The 27,096-nt window shown below is 54.2% G+C and overlaps 1 protein-coding gene across 7 annotated transcripts in view; it reads left to right on the top strand.

Annotated features, from left to right (window-relative positions):
- The window catches only part of LLGL2 (LLGL scribble cell polarity complex component 2), a 37,591-nt gene that overhangs the window by 4,961 nt on the left and 5,534 nt on the right, over positions 1 to 27,096 (top strand). For all 7 annotated transcript variants that reach the window (XR_001107683.3, XR_001107682.3, XM_012453721.3 and 4 more), the window contains exons 3-14: positions 12,630 to 12,727; positions 15,194 to 15,275; positions 15,554 to 15,669; positions 16,094 to 16,252; positions 20,327 to 20,489; positions 20,641 to 20,773; positions 21,058 to 21,112; positions 21,664 to 21,818; positions 26,129 to 26,346; positions 26,461 to 26,528; positions 26,663 to 26,816; positions 26,907 to 27,011. Coding sequence is in view for 5 of the 7 variants with exons in the window: in XM_012453721.3 (XP_012309144.3) it covers positions 12,630 to 12,727; positions 15,194 to 15,275; positions 15,554 to 15,669; positions 16,094 to 16,252; positions 20,327 to 20,489; positions 20,641 to 20,773; positions 21,058 to 21,112; positions 21,664 to 21,818; positions 26,129 to 26,346; positions 26,461 to 26,528; positions 26,663 to 26,816; positions 26,907 to 27,011 (1,506 nt within the window). In the remaining 2 variants the exon portion in view is untranslated. The remainder of the gene's footprint in view (positions 1 to 12,629; positions 12,728 to 15,193; positions 15,276 to 15,553; positions 15,670 to 16,093; positions 16,253 to 20,326; positions 20,490 to 20,640; positions 20,774 to 21,057; positions 21,113 to 21,663; positions 21,819 to 26,128; positions 26,347 to 26,460; positions 26,529 to 26,662; positions 26,817 to 26,906; positions 27,012 to 27,096) is intronic.

The raw sequence follows: 27,096 nt of genomic DNA, 5'->3' as shown, positions 1-27,096 counted from the left end.
TGGATGCCCTCATGACTCCTCATCCCAAGTCTTTCACTGGCTCTGTGACCTCTGCAAGTCACCCCACCTCATCGAGCCTCAGTTTCCCTACTGGTATCATGGGAATAAAACTATCTGCCCTGCCTACCTTGGCACAGGGTTGTCAAGGAGGCTTAGGGACGTGCGTGATGAAAAGATGAACTCTGCAGGGGGTAACAATGTCCCTTGGGGCCCTGGAGTCACAGGCCATGGCTGTTTGTCCCTTCTCAAATTGCCCCTGAAGGAAAATGCAGCTCCCCTACAGGCTGAGCACGTGATTCCTTCTGGCAGGCTCCGGCTGGGAGAGTGGGGAGAGGTGCCAGGGAGAATGAGCCAGAATTGGCATCGGACTATACCAATCCCAAACCTGTACCCAGGGCACCAGAAGCCGCATGGGGCTTCCCCTCAGGGACCTGGGACCTGAGAAGGTCAGGACAGGTCTTAGTGCACAGGAGGTGTACAGTGTGGCTTTTCAGCTCCTGGGCCACCGAGCAGTGTGGGGCTTTCTCACCTGTGCTTTGATTCACTCTGCTGGGAAGGTGGGCTGCAGGGACCAGGACACTGTGATGCTCTTGCCCCGGGGATCCAGGAGCCTCCCAGCATGCTGAGGGCTGGACATCTGGCTTTTGTTGGGGGCTTCCGTTTGGGCTCCCTTTCCCCTAAAAGGAAGCAGTGCATGTAAGACCAGGTAGTCTGGAAAAGGAATGTCTCCCTGTGACGGATGAGGAATTCTCTTTGGTTGTATTTATTTTTATTTTTATTTATTTATTTATTTTTGAGACCAAGTCTCACTCTTTTGCCCAGGCTGGAGTGCAGTGGCGCAATCTCGGCTCACTGCAACCTCTGCCTCCTGGGTTCATGGGATTCTTCTGCCTTAGCCTCCCGAGTAGCTGGGATTACAGGCACTCACCACCACACCTAGCTAATTTTTTTGTACTTTTAGTAGAGATGAGTTTTCACCATGTTGACCAGACTGGTCTTGAATTCCTGACCTCGTGATCTGCCCACCTCGGCCTCCCAAAGTTTTTATTTTTTATTTATTTATTTATTTATTTTTGGCTTTTATATCATATATTTATTTTAAAAAATGAGAAATTGACAAAGTTACCACATTATTCTGCATGCTAACAGGATTTCCCAAGCCTGTGAGAGATAACATTTCTTGACCAATTAAAAAAAAAAAAAAAAAGACTTCCTCAACAATGTAAAGATCGGAAACCTTTCAAATCCAAATTCAAGGTCTTTATTACTAGTTCCACCTCATAAGCTAGTGGGATGGATCTGTGTCACAAGCTGAACTCCTTGGTAAAGAAAACTTGAGAAGACACTAAGCAAGGATGTTAATGAGGATTACAGGCGGAAGCCACGGCACCCGCCTGCTTGTATTTTTGTTTGTTGATTTGAGAAGTGCAGAAGTCAGCTTGCCCAGGTGCGAACCCAACTTTGCCACGTAGAAGCTGGATGATCGTGTGCCTGTCACCCAAACCATAGGCTTGTTAAGGGCTTACATGGGATGAGGTAACAAGGCTAGCACAGTGGCCCAGGAATGTCGGCTGCTGTTGTGGGGTGGAGGGGACCTCCCTGTTGGGAGAGGTGGGTCAGTGGTCCCCACCTGCCCTGCCATTTTCCTCTGGGTTTCTTAGCCTGTGGGAGAAGTTGGTGTCCCTGATGGAGCTTTGCCACAAGGACATTTGCCTCCGGAGTTAGGACTTTCCTACGCCAGCGTACCTCCCACCAGCTCGCTTTTGGGCCTTGGGATATGGGGGTGCAGGTGTTGGGAATGGGAGATCTCAGGACCCCTAGAGCCTGCTACTCTTGCTCTGGAGGGAGTAGCCTATGGGTGCTGGGTCTCAAAGCTTCAGTGTCCACAGGGGATGGAAGGGAGCTGGGTGACCCCCATCCGCCTTCAGTCTCTCACTCTGAAAAGATGGCAGGAACCTGACCCACAGGCTCAGCAAACAGGGCTGAACTCCTCCCCTGCTCCCAAAGTTCTTTCTGTACAACTGGGGTGGAGCTGGGGTGAGGAATTGTCCCTCCCTCTTTCCCCTATTCTCCAGCAGTGGTTCCTAAACTTGACTGGCCCACTCCCAGGCCTGGGGGTGGCAGAGGGAGGCTCCTGGGCCTCCTCCTCCTCCTCTGCCTTCCTCTTTCCATTCATATGCAAGAAGCATGCATTGAGCACTTACTGGATCCACAGCCCAAGGCTCAGGGCTATGGGAATCTGATTAGGCCTCTTCCCTTCACTTTTATAGTCTGCAGGAAGGAGGAGGCTTATGGCCTGAAATTTCAGGCCTTGGGAATAGAGAGAAGGAAGGAGAGAGCCTTCCAGGCTCGGCGAGTGTTGTGGAGCAGGGTGGGATTGAAGGATGAGACCAGATCCCAGAGGATTTGGGATCCCAGATGGTCTGCCCCTCCACAGCCTAGGCTGAAGGGGCAGGGAGGATGCTGGATGCTGGCATCTGGGCCTGAACTGACTGACCCTGCAGCCCTAGGGGGTTATGAGCAAGGGAGTGAGTAATGGTCCCATTTACAATGTAGGAAAGATAAACCTGGAGATATTTTTACTCTTTGGGCAAATCAGGTAAGCTCAGAGCAATTAGGAGACATTGCATGACTAGAAATGGCCCAGAAGGAAGGGACTGGGGGACAAGGCATGGGTTGAGCAGGGTTTCTCAGCTTCAGCACTCACGGATGATACTTGAGGCTGGCTGTGCTGTGGAGGCGGTCCTGTGCACTGTAGACTATTTAGCAGTGTCCCTGGTCCTACACACACAGCCTGCCAAGATGTGATACCAAAAATGTCTCCAGACACTGCGGAATGTCTCCTGAGGGGTAAAATCGCTCCTGGTTTGAGACCCATTGAATAGAGAACTATTTAGGGCATCCGATTGCAGAGACCTGCTGATCGGGCAGTAAAGAGAGAATGGGGCCGGACGCGATGGCTCACGCCTGTCATCCCAGCACTTTCGGAGGCCCAGGCCAGCAGATCACAAGGTTATGAGTTAGAGACCAGCCTGAACAACGTGGTAGAACCCCGTCTCTACTAAAAATACAAAAATTAGCCAGGCATGGTGGCGCATGCCTGCAGTCCCAGTTACTCAGGAGGCTGAGGCAGGAGAATTGCTTGAACCCGGGAGGCAGAGGTTGCAGTGAGCTGGAATGGCACCACTGCGCTCCAGTCAGGGTGACAGAGCAAGACTTCATCTTGAAAAAAAAAAAAAAGAGGGGATGGGAGGCAAGGTGGGTGTCCAGGATGACCATGGAGTCTCTGACCTGGGTGGGTGGTGGTGCCAGGCCTTGGGAGGGGGAGCCCAGGCCAGGAGTGGCGAAGAGCAGATTTGGGGAAAAGTAATCTTTTTTGATTGTTTTGATTTGCACACAATCGCAACAACAGTGCTCTCCATTTATGGAGAGGTAGCTTGCCCAGTGGTGAGTGGTGCCAACTGTTGGGCTCGCCAGCTGTGTGACCTTGAGCAGGTTACATGCCTCTGAGATAGACACGATACTCAGAGCCATTCCATCCATGCTGTTGGTGTGAGGACTACATGAGTTTCTGCATGATTCGAAGGCCACGCCTGTCTGGCTACTGCAGCGTCAGACAGCAGCATCCTATGGTGGGTGTCACGTGGCTTGAGGTTGAGTTGAGGAGCCTTGGGACAGCTCCAGCAGACGGTGTGATACCCAGGGCTGGAGCCTGGAGTGGCATGTGGGCTGTTGGTATAGGAGAGGGTCAGCTCCCAGAGAGTGTTCACGTCTGGCAGTTCTCAGGTTATGTTTCTTCCAGTGGTCCTGGAAGGCCAGTCTGCTGGGTACTGTGCTGGGACACACACAGTACAGTCAATCGTAGCTTGACCCTAGGTGGCTTGTAGGCGCCGTCTTCTGAACCAGTCCCAGCCTTTTTCTCCAACACCTTCTGGCGCAACTGTCTTATATCCACACCAAGCCGGATGCCTCAAAGAGAGCAAGGACATCGCCCTGGGGGCCCCGAGAATCAGACGTCCTGTTTCTTTGGCTTCAGTACCTGCAGAGGATCCGTGATTGCGAACAGTCTCTGAACTCTGCCAGGGGCTGGCTGTCAGAGCAGTAACTCCAGTTCACTGAGGGCTATGTGCCAGGCATCAGAGGGCCTGGGTAGTGGTTAGGGGCAGGGACTTTGCAGCCACATGGCCTGGGTCTAGATGCTGGCACTGAGTCTAGATCCTGGCTCTGTTGCTTCCTCACTGTGTAAGACACAGCAGACGTGTTACTTAGCCTCTCCGTTCTTTAGTTTCCTCATCCATAAAATGGGCGTTGTAGGGGAGCAAAAACTGGCTTCCCTCCAGCCTTCTAGGTTCTTTGACTGAGCCAGGAATTAAATTGACATGAGGCTGGGCACAGTGGCTCACTTCCTGTATTGGAAGACTGAGGTGGGTGGATCAGTTGAGGTCGGCAGTTAGAGACCGACCAGCCTGGCCAACATGGCAAAACCTCGTCTCTACTAAAAATATAAAAATTAGCCTTGTGGTGATGCACGCCTGTAGTCCCAGCTATTCGGGAGGCTGGGGCAGGAGAATGTTGAACCCGGGAGGTGAAGGTTGCGGTGAGCCAAGATCACGCCACTGCACTCTAGCCTGGGTGACAGAGTGAGACCTTGTCTCAAAAGAAAAGGCAGGGGGACTGGGTTAGGGTGTGACCAGGTTGACCAGGTTATGGGAAAGTGAGAGGAGGAAGGTTATCCTGTTATGTATGCAGAGACGGTCTCCTGGGTAATAAAAGTTGCCTTAGAGCAGCCCTCTTCCTGATACAGATATGGGTTGAGCATCCATGATCAGAAAATCTGAAATCTGAAATGCTCCAAAGTCTGAGTTTTTGAAGTGCCAACATGACTCTGAAAGGAAATGCTCACTGGAGCGTTTCAGATTTTGAAATTTTGGATTTGGGATAGTCAACCAGTAAGTATAATGCAAATATTCCATAATCCAAAAGGTTCTGAAATCCAAAATGCTCTAGTCCCAAGCATTTTATTTCTTTTATTTCATTTTTTGTTTGTTTGTTTTAATAGCTGCCCATCACTGAAGTCCCAGGCATTTTAGATGAGGAATATTCAGCCTGTACTTGACGAATGTAGATTTCCTTTATGGATGTAAATTTCTTTAACAAAAGGACAGCTTTTCAGAACTACTCCCATGTCTGCACTTTCTGAGAATAAGTAGCTCAAATTATGCCAAAGAAGTAGCTGGGAGACGTGGCTCATGCCTATAATCCCAGCACTTTGGGAGGACAAGGCAGGTGGATCACCTGAGGTCAGGAGTTTGAGACCAGCCTGGCCAACATGGTGAAACCTCATCTCTACTAAAAATTTAAAAATTAGCTGGGCATGGTGGTGGGTGCCTGTAATCCCAGCTACTCAGGAGCCTGAGGCAGGAGAACTGCTTGAACTGGGAAGTAGAGGTCACAGTGACTTGAAATCGCACTAGTGCACTCCAGCCTGGGCGACAGAGCGACTCCGTCTCAAAAAAAAAAAAAAATAGTAGGCCAGGCATAGTGGCTCACGCCTGCAATCCCAGCACTTTGGGAGGCCGAGGTGGGTGGATCACAAGGTCAGGAGATCAAGACCATCCTGGCCAACATGGTGAAACCCCCGTCTCTACTAAAAATACAAAAAAATTAGCTGGGCGTGGTGGCACATGCCTGTAGTCCCAGCTACTCGGGAGGCTGAGGCAGAATTGCTTGAACCCAGGAGGTGGAGATTGCATTGAGCCGAGATCGTGCCACTGCACTACAGCCTGGGCGACAGTGTGAGACTCTCAAAAAAAAAAAAAAAAAGTATATTTTGGGGTAGCACATTCTGGTCTCTTACAGTGTTGTTTTGGGGTGGTATGTCCTGAGCCCCAACAGCATCATACCTGTCCCTAAGGGAGTATCATTGCTTCAAATGGTGCCTGGTACAGGTGGATGCCTTACCAGGGCTTGCCTTGTCATGGCGTCATCCTCACCACAACTCACGATGGGTGTTGCTCCCATTCTGCCAGGGAGGACACTGAGGCCTCCAGGGCCTGCACAGCTGGAGGATGTCGTGAGGGGCACAGGCTGGGGATGAGGATGTTCTGGTTCCACCTGCTGTCTGGCTGTGTGGCCTTAGGGTGGTGGCTTCACTTCTCTTCACACCTCAGTTTCTTCACTAGCGAAGTAACTGTTTGCTATATGTGGTTGGCCCCTGAGGCCAGTGGAGGGATGGACAGACAGACAAGTCAGCTGCAGCGCCAGGACAGGGCCACTGAGGACCAAGGGAGGGGACCATGGGACTTCAGAAGGGAGGGAGTGCTGCTGGAGGAAAAGTCAGGGTAAAACCCGTTCCTAGACAACTGCCCGCAGCCTCCCTGCCCCGCCACGGCCAATCCCAGGCACACCCCAAGCAGCCGCACCCATCAGGGCAAACAGGCCACTGTGTTTGCCGGGGCTGCCGCAGAAGCACCTGCCTGGGCCCTCCCTGCCCATGCCCACCCTCCCTGTCCCCTTAGGTCCTGAACAAACAGTGTGTTTCTGACCCAGCAGCCCCTGCGGAGGGCCAGGTTGTTCTGTATTGGCTTTTGCATGGCTGGGCCCCTGGTGTCAGGTGACAGCAGCCACACTGGGAAGGCCAGGTTGCTGCCACTGCCAGGAATCTGAGCTGGCCACACCCAGCCAGTATCGGGCAGAGCGGCCCAGCTAGGTGGGTGTGCCCCCCACCCCGCCCTGTGCAGCCTCCAAGGACCTGGTTCCTGGCATTCCCTCCTTCCCACCCCCTGGGGAGTGCCAGGGACTCCTTGGTTCTAGCCCTCAGGCAGGGTCCTCCCTGGCTGCGGGCAGGATGAAGGCCCCACTGTCTCTGACAAACAGCCTTAGCTCACTCCCGCCCCTTCCGGGACCTGGAGAGGGCCTTCTCTCCCACTGTAGGCTAATGTTGCAGTCTGGCAGCTTCTGCAAATCTTTGCTCTCCTTTCCCAACCCCCCGTCAAAGGAGTTCATTGTTCTTTCCTCCCTTGGCAGAGGTCACCTGAGCCAGGTATCAGATGTGGGCGGTGCCAGGTAGGCTGGATGCCGTGCTCAGGAGGTCCCAGTGGCTGCCAGGCTTTGGTCAGCCTCCTAGTTTGCATCTGAAGAGAGATAGCTGTGGTCTTAGAATAGCTGGGAGGGCTAGTCTTGGAATTCCCTGACCTCCCAGGGGCTGTACCCTGTCCCACCCTGTGTTCTGAGTGGAGCCATGCATGATTCAGGGTTGCTGTCTGTGCCTTTGCAGGAACACAGCCCTGGGGTTGAGCCCAACCTTCTGTGCTCAGGTGGGTGCCTCCTTTCAGGGAGGCCATAGGCACTCCCTCTAACAGGGACCTGGAACTGTTCCTGAACCCTTAACAAGGGGGAGTCACCACCCATGTGATGACTTGTTCACCAGCAGGGAAGCTGAGCCTTACAAGGCTGGTAGGAGTTGGGGATGGGAGAGTAAGGGGGTGGGAAGGGCACCAAAGTAAGGGGCAGGCCAGGCGCAATGGCTCACACCTGTAATCCCAGCACTTTGAAAGGCCAAGGCAGGTGGATCACTTGAATCCAGGCGTTCGAGACCAGCCTGGCCAACATAGTGACACCTCATCTCTACAAAAAAATACAAAAATCAGCCAGGCATGGTGGTGCAGGCCTGTAATTCCAGCTACTTGGGAGACTGAGGTGTATCACTTGAGCCTGGGAGGCGGAGGTTACAGTGAGCTGAGATCACACCACTGCACTCCAGCCTGGGCAACAGAGTGAGACCCTGTCTCAAACACACACACACACAGTGGGGGGCAACTGGGGCACACCAGAGGTGCCCATGGTTCTTTCCCTGACTGGTTTCCTCAGGACACTGGGTCCTGGGTTTCTATCTCCTCCCTGTCCCTTCATCAGCTGCTCTTAGTCCTGTTCCCAAATCTCAATCCCTTCCCTGTTTCCAACAAGATCCCTTTGGCTTCTCATAACTAACCTAGTGCTCCTGTGCCTCTCTGCCCAGCCCGAGTCCCTTCCTCATAGGACTGCCCAGACCCCTGTCAAAAGAGTTCCTTGTTCTGTCCTCCCTTGGCAGAGGTCACCTGAGCCAGGTGTCATCTATGGGTGGGGCCAGGTGGGCTGGATGCTGCCTCCCCTCCCCGACCTGGGGAGTCCCTGGGGAGCCATGCCATTTACAAGTGAACTGACTCTCTTGGGCCTGCCCAGGCAGAGTCCCTGTGAAGGTCACTGCCTTTATTTCGGTTTTGGGGGAGCCCTGGTCCCTCTAGAGTTGCCAACTTGGAGAAGTGCCCAAGGGGATACCATGGAATGATTCGAGGCTTCGAAGGAAGCAGAGGCCCGTGTGTGCTGTGGGGTGGCTGAGGCTTCCAGCCGCACCAGGTGGCCTCAGGTCCATCATGTCCAATCCGAGGACAGCCCTGCCCGGCGCAGTCACCAGTACCATCCCGTTTATTACCTGAGAAACGAAGCTCAGGGAGGCCTAGCAGCCTACCCACTACCAAATGCCTCGTACGTGGCAGGAACGGATTCAAAGCTTAGTGGGTCTGACTCAGCCCCTGTTCTAAATCAGCCTTTGGAAAAGAAAGTGGGGATGGGAGGGAGGGGTGGCCACAGTATCTCCAAGGCTAGAAGGGAATGAGGAATGAATGTGGGTGGTTGAAGGATGGGCCCATCCTCTTTGTCTTCCTCTGGGTTAGAGGAAAGATACGGAGCCCGAGCAGGAGAGACTCAGGTGAAATGTTAGAACTGCCCATGACATGTGGCCTGAGAGCCCAGCAAAAAGTTGCAGGCTGTTTTCTCTATGGCCTGACTTTCCTGCTGATGTGCAGAATTGTTGAGGTCGGTAGGAATGTAATATGAGCCACGTTTGTAATTTAAAGTTTTCTAGAAGCTGCATTATAAAATTATTTAAACATGTGAAATTAATTTTAATTATGTATTCTGGCCCGGTGCTGGCTCACACCTGTAATCCTAGCACTTTGGGAGGCCAAGACAGGTTGATCACTTTAAGTCAGGAGTTTGAGATGAGCCTGGCCAATGTGATGAAGCCCCATCTCTACTAAAAATACAAAAATTAGCAGGGTGTGATGGTGCGTGCCTGTAGTCCCAGCTACTTGGGAGGCGGAGGCAGAAGAGTTGCTTGAACTGGGAGGTGGAACTGAGCTGAGATCTCACCACTGCACTCCAACTGGGTGACAGAGTTAGAGTCCATCTAAAAAAATTCTAGAAGCTGCATTATAAAATTATTTAAACAAGTGAAATTAATTTTAATCATATATTCTGACCGGGCACAGTAGCTCACACCTATAATCCCAGCACTCTGGGAAGCTGAGGCTGGCAGATTACTTGAGGCCAGGAGTTTGAGACCAGCCTGGGCAACATGGTGAAACGCCGTCTCTACTGAAAATACAAAAATTAGCTGGGCTTGGTGGCGTCTGCCTGTAATCCCAGCTTCTCTGGAGACTGAGACAGGAGCATCACTTGAACTGGGGAGGCGGAGGTTGCAGTGAGCCGAGATTGTGCCACTGCACTCCAGTCTGGGTGACGGGCACAACCCTATCTCAAAAATAATAATAATCATAATCATATATTCCCTTTAATCTAACATATGCAAACTATTGTGACATGTAGCTAACTTAAATTACTAGTGATGTTTTTTCAGTTTGTTTTTTCGAATGCTAAATATGAAATCTAGGTGTGTTTTACACTTAGAGCACATCTCAATTCAGACATTAAATCTTCTTTGGAAGTACTAGATCTGTATTTGGAATTTAGATGATTTACAGTAGAAAAAGGGGGATTTGAAGCATGGTCTGCCTGAGTCCAGCCCCTGTTCTTCTAGAACCCAAGTTGTTCCAGGCATACTTGAAGAGTTTCCAAGAACTGAATTAATCCTCCTTGGTGACATGAGCCATACTGAAAGCGCTTGGTGGCTACCTGGGGCTCATGGCTACCATTCCGTGCAGCCTGGGGCGTGGGGCCTGCTCCTGGCCAGGCCAGCGGGCTCCTGTGGGGCATTTCTGCCAGAGTCCTCCAAATTCCAGAGGCTGTTCCCTGAGCTGCCTCTGCTGCTGGAAAGTGCTGCTCTCCCAGGGGGACGCTCTGGCTGCGGATCCTGAGGCCCCAGCAACGTGGGGCTGGCTGAGGTCTGGCGGGGCCCCTGGGGGAGCTTGTCCTTCACATCCTAACCAGTCGCCTACTCCTCTTTTCCTGGGAAATGTTTACATTCCAGACACTCAGCTATCTCTACCCAGGGCTTCTCCAGGCTCTGCATTTTTCACATAGCTGAACAGGGACCTGGGCTGGCCTGGGGGCCGCTGCTGGGCCCCATCTGTCTCCCCCTGGCTATCCCATTCAGGTATGACCATTTGCAGGGCAGATGTGTTCCTGGCAAAGAGCCAGGCCTGAGGCACCCCCATCTCCCCCAACCTTTTTATCCCCAGGCATACCCCCCAAATAGACACTTGGAGCTCTCCTCCCTGTCTGACCTCAGCATGGGATTCCTTGTGAGAGCCATCAGACTAGACTAACATGGGGGAGGCAGGTAGCAATTGGGTTCTCTAAGCTGTCATTGCCAGGTCTCACCAGGGACTTCTCCCTTTCTGCTGCTTTGAGGTGGCAGGGCTGCAAAGTAAGAGAGCCTAGGGCCTAAGGAGGCTGCCTCATTGTTGGGGCCTTTTTCTGCAGGGCATAGTCTCTGTGGTTGCTTTTTGTTTTAAGTCTTTAAAGCAACCAGTTGACATGGCATTACTCTGTGCTGTTCTCACCCAGCTCTGCAGAGCTAGTATCTCCTGCAGTGGGAGGTGGGGGTCAGACTGGGATAACTGATTAAGTAACTGAACCGAAAACCTTCCTGAAGATGGTTTATCCCTCTAAATTTGTAGCGTTTATGTTCATACCTTTCTTGACCCACAATTCTATCCCTGGGACATCTGCCCCAGGAAATACTCAAGTGTTGTAGACAAAGATAGGAGTCCAAGAATGCCGTCAACATGGTTGTCAGTTGCAAACCCTCTAGCGACCAAGTAAATGCTCAACAATGAAGCCCTGGTGAGTTAGGGCATCTCCAGGTAAAGAACATTCTTTTGCTGTTTTTAAAGTTATTTTAGTCTGATGTGGTAGCTCACGCCTGTAATCCCACCACTTTGGGAGGCCGAGGCGGGCGGATCACCTGAGGTGAGGAGTTCGAGATCAGCCTGTCTGACATGGTGAAACCCCACCTCTACTAAAAATACAAAAATTAGCTAGGTGTGGTGGTGGGCGCCTGCAATCCTAGCTACCTACTGGGGAGGCTGAGGCAGGAGAATTGCTTGAACCTGGGAGGTGGAGTTTGCAGTGAGCTGAGATCCACCATTGCACTCCAGGCTGGGCTACAAGAGCGAAACTCAGACTCAAAACAAAACAAAAAATCATTTTAGGCAGGTTGCAGTGACTCACGCCTGTAATCCCAGCACTTTGGAAGGCCAAGGCAGGAGGATTGCTTGAGTCCAGGAGGTCAAGACCAGGCTGGGCAACATGACGAATTCCTGTCTCTACAAAAAATTAAAAAGTAGCCGGGAGTGGTGGCGTGTGCCTGTAGTTCCAGCTGCCTGGGAGGCTGAGGTGGGAGGATCGTTTGAGCCTGGGAGGCCGAGGCTACAGTGAGCCAAAATCACTCCACAGCACTCAACCAGGGGAACAGAGTGGGACCCTGTCTCAAAACATATATATAAATTAATTTAAAATTTTTTAAAAGTCATTTTCAAGCTTTTAACAACCTGGGCTGGCTGTAAGTAGGAAACCAGGCTACAAAGCTATACCTATACATGATCTTGTATATGTATATCCATATGGCATGATCCCAATTATATCTTTTTAAATATAGACACGTGCAAACATTCACAAGCGAGAAGACTCAAAGGACGCACGCTGAGGTGTTAGCAAGCGTTACTTCTGGTTGTGGGAGTCTGGGTAACTTTTGTTCTTAAACATCTTTATACCTCCCAAGTTCTTCACAATGTGTGTGTATTACTTCCATTATAAGAAATGAAAAAGCATGTGTCTGCAATGACGCTCCAGGAATTCCCTTTCTGGGAAGATGGTTGAAACGTGGTGGCAGTGAGAGCCTGTGAGACGCAGCTGACTGGGGCCTGGAGGAGACCGGAGCCAGGCAGGGCCTCTGTGATATTCTGAGTACTCTAGGCCCCTGGTTGGGCCCGGAGCTGCGCTACCACCAGGCTTTTCCCCCGAGGGACCAGTGTCTCACTGTGCCAGACTCCCCCTACTTTCTCCATCCCATAAGGCCCCCATGCCACTGAGGAGGGCAGGGTCCATCACGCAGGGCACATGTGGTGGAGGCACCAAGTCCGTGCCTGGAGAGCATCAAGAGGCTGGCGTGGTGTTGGGGAGGATGAGCTTGCAGGGGTGGCCATGAGGCCAAGGGCAGAGTCATGAAGGGACTGGGGGTAGGGCCTGGTAAATTTGGGTTAGGCTTCAACACTCAGGTGTCTGGGAGGAACCTGAAAGGTACAGAATCCCTGCTTCCTGCTGGGGTGGTCCGGTGCTACAGCTTCCCCAGCCATGGTGGTGTGAAGGGGACAGGTCTACAGGCTCACGCTACGTGGTTCTCGTTGCAGACGGTGGAGCATGGCTTCCCGCACCAGCCCAGCGCCCTCGGCTACAGCCCATCTCTGCGCATCCTGGCCATTGGCACCCGTTCTGGAGCCATCAAGCTGTATCCTCCGTCCCCTCACTCCCAACTGGGCAGGGCCTTGGGGTGGATGAGATTTGGGGAAGGACATCTTTTCCCTCCTTGTCCAGGGCTGCTGGGATAAAATGAGGGACTTTCCTGAATTTCCAGCTTTGGACATGATTTTATTCCAAAGTGAGGAAGGTATGGTTTATGGCAGGACGGAGACCTGGGCATGGCGGGATGTGACCCTGTCCTTTGCAGGAGGACAGTGAGGGTGAAACTGACCGAGGAGGTACAGGTTTATTTCATCCCCTGTGTCCTTTCAGGACGTTCATGTGGTCTCCTCCCTGTACTCAGTTTCCCCTTCTCACCTGTTGCTGGAAGTTTCAGGACTCCCTGGGCAGGGGGCAAGGCCACTGTGGAGATCAGGGACCTGTTTTGCATGGGCTACATTGGGGGATCCAGGGGGAAGGACCTGACACCAGTCTCAGCCATTGCTCAGTAAATGAGGGGCTGGCTGGTGGGTCAATAGCAAGGCCTGGCCCTTCTGTGCCCCTGCCTCCCTCAGCGCCCCATCTCCCCACCAGAAAAGCAAGTTACAGGGACCTGTCTTGTCACTGGGGATGTTTGTAATTAAAAAAAATTTTTACCAGGCGCAGTGGCTCACGCCTGTAATCCCAGCACTTTGGGAGGCCAAGGCGGGTGGATCACGAGGTCAAGAGATCGAGACCATCCTGGTCAACATGGTGAAACCCTGTCTCTACTAAAGATACAAAAAATTAGCTGGGCATGGTGGCGCGTGCCTGTAATCCCAGCTACTCAGGAGGCTGAGGCAGAAGAATTGCCTGAACCCAGGAGGCGGAGGTTGCGGTGAGCCGAGATCGCGCCATTGCACTCCAGCCTGGGTAACAAGAGCGAAACTCCGTCTCAAAAAAAAAAATGTTTTTTCAGCACTTTGGGAGGGTGAATCACTTAAAGTCAGGAGTTCAAGACCAGCCTGGTCAACATGGTGAAACCCTATCTCTATTAAAAATACAAAAAAGATAGCAAGGCATGGTGGCACGTGCCCGTAATCCTAGCCTGAGCAACAGAGCAAGACTCCGTATCAAAAAAAAATTTTTTTTTTGTAGAGGCAGGGTCTTGTTATCTTGCCCAGCCTGGTCATGAATTCCTGGGCTCAAGCAACCCTCTGGCCTTGGCCTCTGAAAATGCTAGGGTTACAGGCGTCAGCCACTCCACTCCCCACTCCACTCCCAGCCGCAGTTTTGTTTTTAAACCTTCTTCCCCGATAAGAATCAGAGGTGGACTGGCCCCAGGGCCCTAGCCACAAGCAGAGATGGGGCTCAGGTAGCCACCTTCCAAATTCCATCCCCACCCCCACAGGCAGCAGATAGTGGAGAGGGCTCTGCCTGGCAGGGACAGCCTTCCCCGGCCTGAGGCTGAATGTTGTCCTGTTGGGTCATCTTTTATCCAAAGCACTGGTTCTGGCCGACTAGGGGCTCCCGGTGCTTTCAGAGATGAAAAACCAGATCAGGTTGGGCACCCTGCCAATCTGATCTGTGCTCCCAAGGCAGGCCCAAAAGGAGTTGAGATATGGGGGACCAACTCCGATAGCTTGGCTGGCACCTCCAGTGGAGCCCAACCTCCCTCTTCCCCTCTGCCCAGTGTGGGGGAGTGGTATGGAGCGCTGGAGTTCCAGGCTGGGCTGATGTACACAGGGGCCCAGGGCCTTGCTGCTGGCTCAGCCTTCCCTCAGCTGGTTAATCATTGCCAGGCCACAGCCAGACTCTGGTTACCAAAGCCCGGTGCTGAGACTCATGGGCAGAGGCTGTTGGGGACGGGCCTCCGGGTACTGTGTGTTCTCACAGGTGCCACCAAGCCACAGCCGATGTGTCTCTTGTGGCTCAGGTTCAGGGTGGCAACCTGACAGTTGCCATGGTTGGGCTTCATCTTTTTTTTTTTTCTGAGACAGAGTCTCACTCTGTTGCCCAGGCTGGAGTGCAATGGCATGATCTCAGCTCACTGCAACCTCCATCTCCTGGGTTCAAGTGATTCTCCTCCCTCAGCCTCCCATGTAACTGGGACTACAGGTACTTGCCACCACGCCCTGTTTTTTTGTATTTTTAGTAGAGATGGGGTTTCACCCTGTTAGCCAGGATGGTCTCGATCTCCTGACCTCGTGATCTGCCCACCTCAGCCTCCCAAAGTGTTGGGATTACAAGTGTGAGCCACCGCGCCCAGCTGGGCCTCACCTTTCTGTGGAGTTGCTCCCACTGGCCTGACTGGGAAAAATCTCCCAGGGGTCTGTTCACTAGCCTGGTGCCCCGGGGGCCAGGGCTGCTGTATCTCTTCCCTACCCCGGGCCCCATGCATGAATCTTGCTGCCTGCAGGGAGGGCAGCCCCCCTCTGTGTTTGCGCTCCTTGCACATGGGCCCTGAGGGCCTGGTACTCGAGGTGGGCAGGGCATGGTGTCTGGCCTCCCAGAGCTTTCCTGAGCCTACTCCTAGCTACGGAGCCCCGGGCGTGGAGTTCATGGGGCTGCACCGGGAGAACAACGCGGTGATGCAGATCCACCTCCTGCCCGGCCAGGTGAGAGGCCTAGGGTGGGACAGGAAGCCACCTCCATGCCCTCCTTGCCCTCACTGCTTCCAGCAGGGCTGTTGTGGAGAAGCCAGCATTCACTGGCCCTGGGCTTGGTGCTTATGGGAAAACCTGGGGCCCCCTCCCTTTCCACAGTTGGGGCTCATGGGCCACCCTGCTAGTGGCCAGGGGTCTTTAAACAACCAGCCCAGGCTGGGCGGCCCCAGTATGTAAAGACCTTGCCCAGGTAGCAAGACCACATGCTCCCATCCCTATTCCCTCACTAGTGCCAGCTGGTCACCCTGCTGGATGACAACAGCCTGCACCTTTGGAGCCTGAAGGTCAAGGGCGGGGTGTCGGAGCTGCAGGAGGATGAGAGCTTCATACTTCGTGGCCCCCCAGGGTAAGGGCTCAATCCCCATCCCCTTCCACTCCCAGCCCAGCCTGACCTTTGCCCCACCTCTGGAGTGGACTCACCCTTTGTGGGCCCTGTTGTGCCCCTGGCAGTGCCTAGCATGCGTTTGAGCTGATGCATCACCATGCTCAGATGCTCTGAGTGGAGTGGGTGGGGCTGCAGCCCGCCTTCCCCATCCGCACCCTGGGTCATGCTGGAGGGTCCCTGGTGTCTTTCCTGCCTCCTAGCCCAGGCTCTCCGCTATTGGTCTCCTGTCTTGGCAGAAAGTGACCAATGTTTGTCCTGGCCCAAAATGCTGTGAACCCCATTAAAAGGCCTTATGGGCTTGTTTTCTGAGGAGTCAGGGGACCCCGTCCATGGGGTCTCCCCTCTCGGGCAGTGGTCAGCTCACAGGCAGCTGTTCTCGTCACAGGGCTGCCCCCAGTGCCACACAGATCACCGTGGTCCTGCCACACTCCTCCTGCAAACTGCTCTACCTGGGCACCGAGAGTGGCAACGTGTTTGTGGTGCAGCTGCCAGCTTTCTGCGTGCTGGAGGACCGGACCATCAGCTCGGACGCGGTGCTGCAGTGGTGAGCCCAGAGCCCGGCTGCTGTTAGAAACCTTAGCCCCTCGAGTTAGGCATGGCTTCTCCCCTTGGTCCCCAGGAGTCTCTCGGGAGCTGTCATTTCTCTGCTGGGAATTCCATGGGGCTAGCAGGGGAGACTCCTGGCTTCCTACTTGTCCCCTCCTGAGAATCTAAAGCCTTATCATAGGTTAGCATCATATCAGTAAAAAGGGGGATTTAGGGGTCCCTCATCTAAAGACCCCAAATGACTGTGTAATGTCACTGACTCAGTCCAGTGTCCTTTGCACTATGGGTTTAAAGACCCCATCGACTCCGCAGCAGTGGAGTCAGGCCCAAACCTCCCTACGTCGCTGGGGCAGCTCCTGTGGGCACTTTGCCTAGGTTCCATTTGCTCGCAGCCTCCATGGCTACAAAGCCTTGACCGCCACAGGTGTGTGGGTCTGTGGAGATCATTTTGGAAGCTTTGCTCCTTACTGATGGTACCACAATAGAGAGGGAGTCATAGCAGGTTTAGGTGTGGAAGTAGGAGATGGGGGCCCAAAGAAAGAGAGGAGGCAGCGTCTGACAGGAGCATGTGGGGGCCGGGTCAGTCATGGTGGAGTGATCTGTGGTTCCAAGGGGCAAGAGGAGGCCAGGGTGCTAGGCCCCTGGCCCTGCAGGGCTTTGGACTGGGCCCAGGACAGACTCCTGCAACTGGCCAGCAGGCTGTCCAGCCGTGGGTGGTGGTGATGAAGCAGGGCCTGTCTGCCTAGGGCAGCGCATTGCTGGGCTGGGAGGACCCCCATTGCAGCTGTGTCCCTCTGAGTCCATACCTCTGCCTTTCCCGTTCAGCAGGGCAGGGCTGGGGCAGCGAGTCCAAGGTCAGAGCAGAACACTTTGCAGGATGACAGGTGGCACAGTGGGGTACAGCCTGTGGGCAGGATGGCGGGAGGACCTGCACCCCAGCAGACGGCCATACCAGCACCCAGCTTCACCCTGTAGCTAGCTGGCAGGAGTCTAGTTGTGGGGCAGTGGGGAGGTCCAAGTGTCCTGAGAGCCCCTCCTGCCAGTTTGTTTATTTGTTTATTGAGAGAGAGTTTCACTGTGTCCCATGCTGGACTGCAGTGGCGGGATCTCCACTCACTGCAACCTTAACCTCCCCAGCTCAAGCAATTCTCCTGTCTCAGCCTCCTCAGTAGCTGGGATTATGGGTGCGTGCCACCACACCGGGCTAATTTTTTTTTTTTTAGTAGAGATAGGATTTCACCATGTTGGCCAGGCAGGTCTCGAACTCCTGACCTCAGATGATCCACCCACCTCAGCCTCCCAAAGTATTGGGGTTACAGGTGTGAGCCACCACGCCCAGCCCCTTTCGCCAGTTCTTGTCCACTTGATGACACTTAGAATCTGAGGTTTTTTTTTTTGTTTTTTTTTTTGAGACGGAGTTTCGCTCGTTACCCAGGCTGGAGTGCAATGGCGCGATCTCGGCTCACCGCAACCTCCGCCTCCCGGATTCAGGCAATTCTCCTGCCTCAGCCTCCTGAGTAGCTGGGATTACAGGCACGCGCCACCATGCCCAGCTAATTTTTTGTATTTTTAGTAGAGACGGGGTTTCACCATGTTGACCAGGATGGTCTCGATCTCTTGACCTCGTGATCCACCCGCCTCGGCCTCCCAAAGTGCTAGGATTACAGACTTGAGCCACCGCACCTGGCCAGAATCTGAGTTTTTAAAATGTCCAATCCTTTAGTCTCACAACTCTGTCTCTGAGAAGTCTCTGTCCTAAAGATACAGGATAAGAATGATCTGCCAGTCACAGTGGCTTACAATCCCAGCACTTTGGGAGGCTGAGGCAAGAGGATCACTTGAGGTCAGGAGTTTGAGAACAGCCTGGCCAACATGGAGAAACCCCATCTCTACTAAAAATACAAAAAAATTAGCTAGGCATGGTGACAGGTACCTGTAATCCCAGCCACTAGAGAGGCTGAGGCAGGAGAATTGCTTGAACCCGGTAGGCAGAGTTTGCAGTGAGCCAGAATGTGCCACTGGACCCCTAGTCTGGGTGACAGAGTGAGACTCCATATAAAAAAAAAAAAAAAAAAAGGTATATCATTGTAGTGATGTTTTTAATGGCAAAAAGTTGGAAGCTGACTAATTGTCTAACAATTTCATCTGTGTAAGCGTATTATTTGCATTTTTTTTTTCTTTTTGAGACGGAGTTTCGTTCTTGTTGCCCAGGCTGGAGTGCCGTGATGCCATCTCGGTTCACTGCAACCTTCACCTCCCAGGCTCAAGCAATTCTCCTGCCTCAGCCTCCCGAATAGCTGGGATTACAGGCATGTACCATCACACCGGCTAATTTTGTATTTTTAGTAGCGGGGGAGGTTTCTCCATGTTGGTCAGGCTGGTCTCGAACTCCCAACTTCAGGTAATCTGCCTGCCTCGGCCTCCCAAAGGGCTAGAATTAGTAATCTCAGCCCTTTGGGAGGCTGCAGTGGGAGGGTTGCTTGAGGCCAGGAATTCGAGACCAGCCTGGGCAACATAGCAAGACTCCATCTCTCCCAACAAAAAATAAAAATTAATTGGGCAAGGTGGCACTCACCTGTGGTCTCATCTACATGGGAGGTGGGAAGATCACTTGAGCCCAGGAGTTGGAGGCTGCAGTGAGCCACGATCAGGCCATTACCCTCCAGCCTAGGTGACAGAGTGAGAGCCTGTCTCTAAAAAAAATTAAAAATTAGGCCGGGTGAGGTGGTTCACACCTGTAATCCCAGTACTTTGGGAGGCAGAGACGGGTGAATCATGAAGTCAGGTGTTTGAGACGAGCCTGACCAATATGGTGAAACTCCATCTCTACTAAAAATTAGCCGGGCGTGATGGCACATGCCTGTAATCTCAGCTACTCGGGAGGCTGAGGCAAGAGAATCGCTTGAACCCGGGAGGTGGAGGTTGTAGTGAGCCGCGATTGCACCACTGCACTCCAGCCTGGGGGACAGAGCAAGACTCTGTCTCAAAGAAAAAAAATTAAAAATTAAATGCAGCTTTACCGATCGGGTTAAAGTCCCCTTCAACTCTCACTCTCAATTCAAATTCGAATATCACTGAGGTCAGCGCCAGTAGCGGATGTGCCGGGTGTAGATGATGCGGAGAGCTTGGGTTTAGTGTGGCTTGGGTCCAGGCTGGGTCCACTTCCCACTCCACATCCTTGCTGTTGGCTGTTGGTCCCGTGCCTGCTGCCTTGTGGTTTTTTGTTAGCTGCAACACCTCCAGCCCTCATGTCAGCATCCCAGGCCTGGAGACGGGGGAGGGGTCAAGGTTCCAGGGCCAGGCCAACTCATATAGAGTTTTGTTTGATAGGGCTAAAAAATTTGCTTCTTATGAAATATCCCCTTTTGCAGAAATGCACTGAATATGAATGTATAGTTGAACAGTTCTTGTAGAGCATCCTTGCAGCCACCCCCCAGGCATAGAAATAGAACGTTGACGCCCAACGCCTTCTCAGTCAAGGCTCCTTCCGGCCCCCACGTTGACTTTTCCGGAAGTCGCTGCCTTGCCTTGCCTTACAGTTGTACCGCTTGTGTTTACATCACTAGCATTGTTTCCATGTCACTGCTTTGTTCTACATGCTGCTCCTCTTCTCTTGGTGACCTGTCCTAGCCATCTTTCTTTTTTGAGACAGAGTCTCTCTCTGTCACCCAGGCTGGAGTGTAGTGGCGTGATCTCGGCTCACTGCAACCTCCACCTCCCAAGTTCAAGCGATTCTCCTGCCTCAGCCTCCCAAGTAGCTGGGATTACAGGCACATGCCACCATGGCCAGCTAATTTTTTTTATTTTTAGTAGAGACAGGATTTCACCATGTTGGCCAGACTGGTTTCAAACTCCTGACCTCAAGTGATCCACCCACCTTGGGCTCCCAAAGTGCTGGGATTATAGGCGTGAGCCACTGTACCTGGCCATCCACCTCGCCCAGCCCCTAGCCATCTTTCCATGCAGGCACATGGAGCAGCCACCTCTACGTGGGGAACCCCGTGGCCGTGCCATGCTGGGGCCATACCCCCTGGCGGTGGCATCAGAGGCTCATAGCACTCCCCTCACCCAGGTTGCCGGACGAGGCCCGCCACCGGCGGGTGTTCGAGATGGTGGAGGTGCTGCAGGAGCACCCTCGAGATCCCAACCAGATCCTGATCGGCTACAACCGAGGCCTCGTTGTTATCTGGGACCTGCAGGGCAGCCGCGTGCTCTACCACTTCCTCAGCAGCCAGGTAGGCAATGCCCGGGACATGGCAGGCGCCATGTTGCTCTCCCAGGCCCCACATGGCATGTACACGCTCTGTGCAGAGGCATGGGCTGCAGGTGATGGAAACGCTGCCTCGGTCCCAGCCTGCTGCCCTCTCTCCCTCTCCTCCTCCATAGCAACTGGAGAATATCTGCTGGCAGCGGGATGGCCGCCTGCTGGTCAGCTGCCACTCCGACGGCAGCTACTGCCAGTGGCTCGTGTCCAGCGACGCCCAGCAATCAGAGCCCCTCCGCAGCCTCGTGCCTTATGGTCAGTGTTTCACCCGCCAGGCAGGGCCCACCCCCAGTGCCTCCTGGATTCAGGTGCAGGATGTTCAACTCAAGCAAACTCTGGGGCCAGAAGGGGAAAGGCTTTGTCCAAAGCCGCACAGCAGGGTTCCTGTCACCCAGTTTCTTGGGGAACTTCTCAGAGCAAGAGTCCCAAGCAGGTCTACCATGTGGGTGTGGGCATGAGCTTGAGGGATCTGTGCCCGTGGGGACTGATGCTTGTCTGAGAGCAGGAGGATCCGTTCAAGCCCATTTGTTTCCTTGCAGGTCCCTTTCCTTGCAAAGCTATTACCAAAATCCTCTGGCTGACCAGCAGGCAGGGGTAGGTATCCATGCTGGTCCTTTTCCCTCTCCAGAGCCTTCCTGGAGAGCTGGAAAAGGCTGGAAAGGTCACTTAGGCCTCTGCTTGGGAAGACAGTGCCTAGTGAACACTCTCAGGTCCCACGTCGGGGTCTTGGATGCCAGGGAGGGGAGAACGGGTGGATGCTGTTTATGTCTCTCAGCAGCCCAGTTCCTGCCAAGTTCATTCCCGCTCCTTCCTTCCACCCTCCCAGAGAGACGGTGTTGAGCTGCAGGTCTCAACCCCCTTTACTGGCAGCCCTGTTCCTCGAAAATCACTCTGGGTGATGTTTAAACGGAACTGGGGGGAGTACCCAGCTTGAGGCAGGAGTGGCTGCCGAGACTTAGCGCCCCCAGCCTGGATGCTCCCACCTTGCCCCCAAGTTCTCCTGGTCTGTTGCAGTTGGAAGGAGATGGGGTCCAGCTCCATCTGTTCCTGGGGAACTTGACTGAGTGATCTCTTTGATCGCTGGCCTGTGGCTTTGAGGCCATGCCGGGAGACCCAGCCCACCCCTGCTCCTCTGTGCCTGCCAGGTTGCCCTTCATCATCTTCCAGGGCGGCATGCCTCGGGCCAGCTACGGGGACCGCCACTGCATCTCGGTGGTCCACGACAGCCAGCAGACAGCTTTTGACTTCACCTCCCGGGTCATCGACTTCACTGTCCTCACAGAGGAGGACCCCACAGCCGGTAGGAGAGCTTCGGGAGTGGGTGCCCAGGGTTAGGTGTGGGAGGTGTGGGGCAGGTCCATCAGTAAAGAAAGGGCGAGGTGCAGTAGCTCCTGCCTGTAATCCCAGTGCTTTGGGAGGCCAAGGTAGGAGGATCGCTTGAGCCCAGTCATTCAAGTCCAGGCTGGGCAATGTAGGGAGACCCCTACAAAAAACAAAAAAAATTAGCTGAGTATTGTGGCACACACCTGTAGTCCCAGCTACTCAGGAGGCTGAGATGGGAGGATCACTTGAGCCTGGGAGGTGGAGGTTACAGTGAGCCAAGATCATGCCACTGCATTCAGCCTGGGTGATGGAGCCAGACCGAGTCTTAAAGAAAAAAGAAAGATGGGCTGTACACAGTTGTTCCTAAGCCTGCCACTGTCCTGAGTCCCTTAGCCTCACTACACCCCAAGGTGGAGTGTCACCAAGGCCTGCAGCTCCTTTCTCTGCCTCCCTGCCACCCTCCCCAGCTGGAGACCCAGGCCGGCCATACCTCCTGCCTGCCCTAGGCGCTCTGCCCTTTCCAGACTGGAATGGAAGTTAGCCCACAGGGGGCTGATCTGGACTGTTGGATTTAACATTCACCTGGCTGAGGCAAGAGGGTCCTGACTAAGGGTTGGCAAAGACTGCCTTCTGGTCAGGGCAGAAAGTGGCTGTGTGGCCTCCTGGAGCTCCAGCAGGACTGTCAGAGCCCTGAGTCAGCCTCGTAAATAGTGTGACAGGCAAGACCAGAAAGGGCCGATGTCGCAACCTGGAGAGGAGGCCTGCAGGAGCTCCAGGAGGGAGGGCCCTCTCCTAAGGACGCCAGCCTGAAAGGGCCTGAGGCCGAAAGGTGAGGGGGCGGGGCTGCTCAGGACACCTGCTCTGTATTCTCACAGCCTCTCCCCTGTTCAGGGGAACCCCAAACCTGCTTTTCCTTCTTTCTTAGCCTCTCTTCCCTCCTCACACCCTGGATGCTGAGAGCAGGGCCCAGCTCCGCTCTTTCCACAGCACTCGGGCCACGCAGGCACAGAGCGAGGGCCTCCTGGGCTACGGTGGCCACACTCGCTGGGCTGAGTTAACTGGATTCCCAGGGGAAAGGTCAGGAAGGGAGGGGAGAAACTTGCTGAGCTACAAGTTTAAGACTGCTGGGCTTTCTAGGACAGGCCACCTTCCTGCAATTATCCCTCTGTGCCCCTAACTCCCCACAGTCCCACAGGCCAGAAGATGGGTGCCTGATGAGGGGTGCTCCCCTCAGATGAGATGTGGGCACCCTTAGGCTCCCACATAGTGGTTCTGCCCTGCCAGGTTCTGACCCAGCTGTCCCTGGAAGGCTTTCCTGTTTAATGAGCAACTGCTATGTGCCACGCCCTATTCTAGAAACAGATGAGGCCCCTGTTCCCATGAAACTTAGATCTGAGTTTGGGGACAGAGTGACCAGGTTGCCAAATAACGTCAGAGGTAAGAAAAAAGCCAGGCAGAGGACAGCAGCGCTGGTTTAGACGAGGGTTAGCGAGGCCTCCCTGATAAGGGGACATATTTGCATAGACACAGGAACAATCTGAGAGAGGGCTCATTCTGTAGGGACCTGGGGTGCAGACTGAGCTGGGGGAGCTCTTGGCTTGCTCCATTGAGGTAGGGGCGGAGGAAGGGCAGAATGGCTGCGGAGATGATGCCAGATGTGGCCAGCGCCGGATCGTATAGAGCTGTGGAAGCACGGTCAGGACTTGGTGTTTATTTTGAGGGAGATGAGGGCCCCCAGCAGGGGTGCCATGACCTAGCCTCTGCTCCAAAAGGATCTGTCTGGCTGCCATGTGAGGAATATGGAGTGGAGCAAGGATGGGAGCCCCGTGAGAGTCGAGGGAGAGCTGACCTCGGCTTAGGCTTTGGTGCAGGCCATGGGGCTGGCAGGAGGTGGCTGGGGTTACACTGTCTTTTCTGATATTCAGCATTGAGGGGCCAGGTCAGGGCTCATGGACTGTTTCTGTAAAGGGCCGGATAGCTTTCTTCACCGCAGCTACTCAGTCTAATGCCATTGCAGAGCAAATGTAGCCACAGACGAGACAAGGGGTGGATCTGTTTCAGGACAACCGTATTGACAGGAATAGGCAGGAGGCCAGATTTGGCCCTCGGGCTGTAATTTCTTGGCCCCTTGTCTAGGGAGAGGTGAGTGAAGGGAGGAGAGATCACTCAAGGATGGCGTGAGGTTTTGCTGGGAGCACCAGGAATCCTGGAGAAGGCAGTGGCGAGAGGGTGCGGCAAGCTCAGCTGGGTGGGAGTCAGGTTTGAGGACTTAATCTCTCCTCTGAACTCCAGACGCATAAGGGAGATGCTGAATAGACAACTGGGGTTTATGGCTCTGGAGTTCAGAGGAGAGATTGGGAAGGCGTCCGTTTGGAGTCTTCCACGCAGAGATGTGTGAAGGCTACTCAGTGATTTTGAGGTTTAAAGAAAAAAATGTTAGAGAGAGATGTGAAACCAGGGGCCCTGATGAGGCTTCCCAGGTGGTGAGGAAGACAGAAGAGAAGCCACGGGAAGGCTGAGCCCGGGGCACCCTCCGGCCTTAGAGGCATGGCGCTTGGTGGTGATCTGGCTAAGAACACCCGGGAGCAGCCAGCGAGCAGCAGACCCCAGAGGAGCAGGGAGGACAAGCGCTTCAAAGACGCAGTGTCAGCCAGGCGTGGAGGCTCAGCTGTAATCCCAGCACTTTGGGAGGCCGTGGCGGGCAGATCACCTGAGGTCAGGAGTTCAAGCCAGCCTGGCCAACATGGTGAAACCCCATCTCTACTAAAAATACAAAATTAGCCAGGTGTGGTGGCACATGCCTGTAATCCCAGCTACTCAGGAGGCTGAGGCAGGATAATCACTTGAACCTGGGAGGTTGAGGTTGCAGTGAGCTGAGATCGCACCACTGCACTCCAGCCTGGGTGACAGAGCAAGACTCCATCTCACAAAAAGGTTAAAAAAAAAAAAAAAAGGCTGGGTGTGGTGGCTTATACCTGTAATCCCAGCATTTTGGGAGGCTGAGGGGGCAGATTACTTGAGCCCAAGAGTTCAACACCAGCCTGAGCAACATGGCAAAACCCCATCTCTACCAAAAATATAAAAATTAACCAGGTATAGTGGCTTACACCTGTAATCCCAGCTACTCGGGAGGCTGAGGCAGGAGGATCACTTGAACCGGGAGGTGGAGATTGCAGTGAGCCGAGATCACACGACTATACTCCAGCCTGGGCAACAGAGTGAAATCCTGTCTCAGAAAAAAAAAAAAGAGGGCCGGGCACGGTGGCTCACGCCTGTAATCCCAACACTTTGGGAGGCCGAGGTGGGTGGATCACGAGGTCAAGAGATCGAGACCATCCTGGTCAACATGGTGAAACCCCGTCTCTACTAAAAATACAAAAAAAAAAATTAGCTGGGTACGGTGGCGCGTGCCTGTAATCCCAGCTACTCTGGAGGCTGAGGCAGGAGAATTGCTTGAACCCAGGAGGCAGAGGTTGCGGTGAGCCGAGATCGCGCCATTGCACTCCAGCCTGGGTAACAAGAGCAAAACTCCGTCTCAAAAAAAAAAAAAAAAAAAGAGGGAGAAAGAAAAGAAAGGAGGCCTGGCGTGGTGGCTCATGCCTGTAATCCCAGCACTTTGGGAGGCTGAGGTGGATGGATCACGAGGTCAAGAGATGGAGAACATCCTGACCAATATGGTGAAACCCCATCTCTACTAAAAATACCAAAAAAAAAAAAAAAAATTAGCTGGTCATACTCCAGCCTGGGCGACAGAGCAAGACCCTGTCTCAAAAAAAAGAAAAGAAATGATTTTATCATCCAGCGCACGTTTATTGAGTGCTAGCTGGAGCCAGGCCTGAGTGAGGTGAGGTGATTGCATGCAGTAAGAAAATGCCACCCCTAGCAGCTGGTGTGCTGAAGACCAGGTTTGCTGCTTCCTGTGGGGAGAGGCTGGGCAGGCGCATCTGAGCAGGGAGCAGGCCCCGTGGAGGAGGAACCAGGGAAGGGGGTTGGCAGGCACAGCTCCATACCTCTGGGATGCCTGTCCTGGTTGGAACCCTGCCTTCCAGCCAGGTATGCCCCCCTCAAGAGCCCTGTGCCAGGTAGCTCTCAGCCACTTTGCACACAGAGGCAGGGCTGCTGCCCACACCTGCTGCCCTCCTGGAGTGGAAAGGCTTTGCTCAAGCAGCCAAGAACAGGGCTTTCTGGATCTGCAGATGCCCTAGCTCCCACCCTGGAGCTTCTGATTCCACAGGGCTGGGCTGCTTCCTCCTGGCCCCAGCCCCTGATCCTTGGCCTGTACCCCAGCCTTTGACGACCCCTCCGTGCTGGTGGTGCTGGCTGAGGAGGAGCTGGTGGTGATTGACCTGCAGACAGCAGGCTGGCCACCAGTCCAGCTGCCCTACCTGGCTTCCCTGCACTGTTCCGCCATCACCTGCTCCCACCACGTCTCCAACATCCCCCTGAAGCTGTGGGAGGGGATCATCGCCGCCGGCAGCCGGCAGAACTCACACTTCTCCACCATGGTAGGTCTGACCCCGGCCCCCGCCCCAGCCCCAGCCCCCGCCCCAGCCCCAGCCCCAGCCCCAGCCCCAGCCCAGGCCAAACTCTCCCATGGTATTCTTGGTCTCTTTCTCTAGGAGTGGCCGATTGACGGTGGCACCAGCCTGACCCCAGCCCCACCCCAGAGGGACCTGCTGCTCACAGGGTAGGGGACTTTGATGCCTTCCTCTTCCCAGCAGGATATGTGGGGTGGGAGCAGAGCCCTGAGGTGGACGAGCCAGCCCCTGGGTGCCCCGGCCGGCATCCCACTCACAGCTGGCAGGCGGGCTCTGCCCACAGGCATGAGGACGGCACGGTGAGGTTCTGGGATGCCTCGGGCGTCTGCTTGCGGCTGCTTTACAAACTCAGCACGGTGCACGTGTTCCTCACCGACACGGACCCCAACGAGAACCTCAACGCCCAGGGCGAGGATGAGTGGCCCCCACTCCGCAAGGTGAGGCCAGGAGCCTGGGAACGAGGAAGGGCAGAGACCAGCTGGGTCCCGCTCCACATGGCCGCTCACAGGGCCCCTCTCCTTCGCCAGGTGGGCTCCTTTGACCCCTACAGTGATGACCCCCGGCTGGGCATCCAGAAGATCTTCCTCTGCAAGTACAGCGGCTACCTGGCTGTGGCAGGCACAGCAGGGCAGGTAGCAGGCTGGTCCGGGGAAGGAAACTCAGGGAGGAGTGATGGGTGACTGGGGACAGCAGGGACAGGAGCCAGCCACCTGCCTG

The sequence above is a fragment of the Aotus nancymaae genome, unplaced genomic scaffold, assembly GCF_030222135.1.
Source record: "Aotus nancymaae isolate 86718 unplaced genomic scaffold, 86718_ANA_hifiasm-v0.15.2.pri h1tg000089l, whole genome shotgun sequence".
NCBI classification, from domain to species: Eukaryota; Metazoa; Chordata; class Mammalia; order Primates; family Aotidae; genus Aotus; species Aotus nancymaae.
This window is presented reverse-complemented; position numbering and strand designations above follow the sequence as displayed.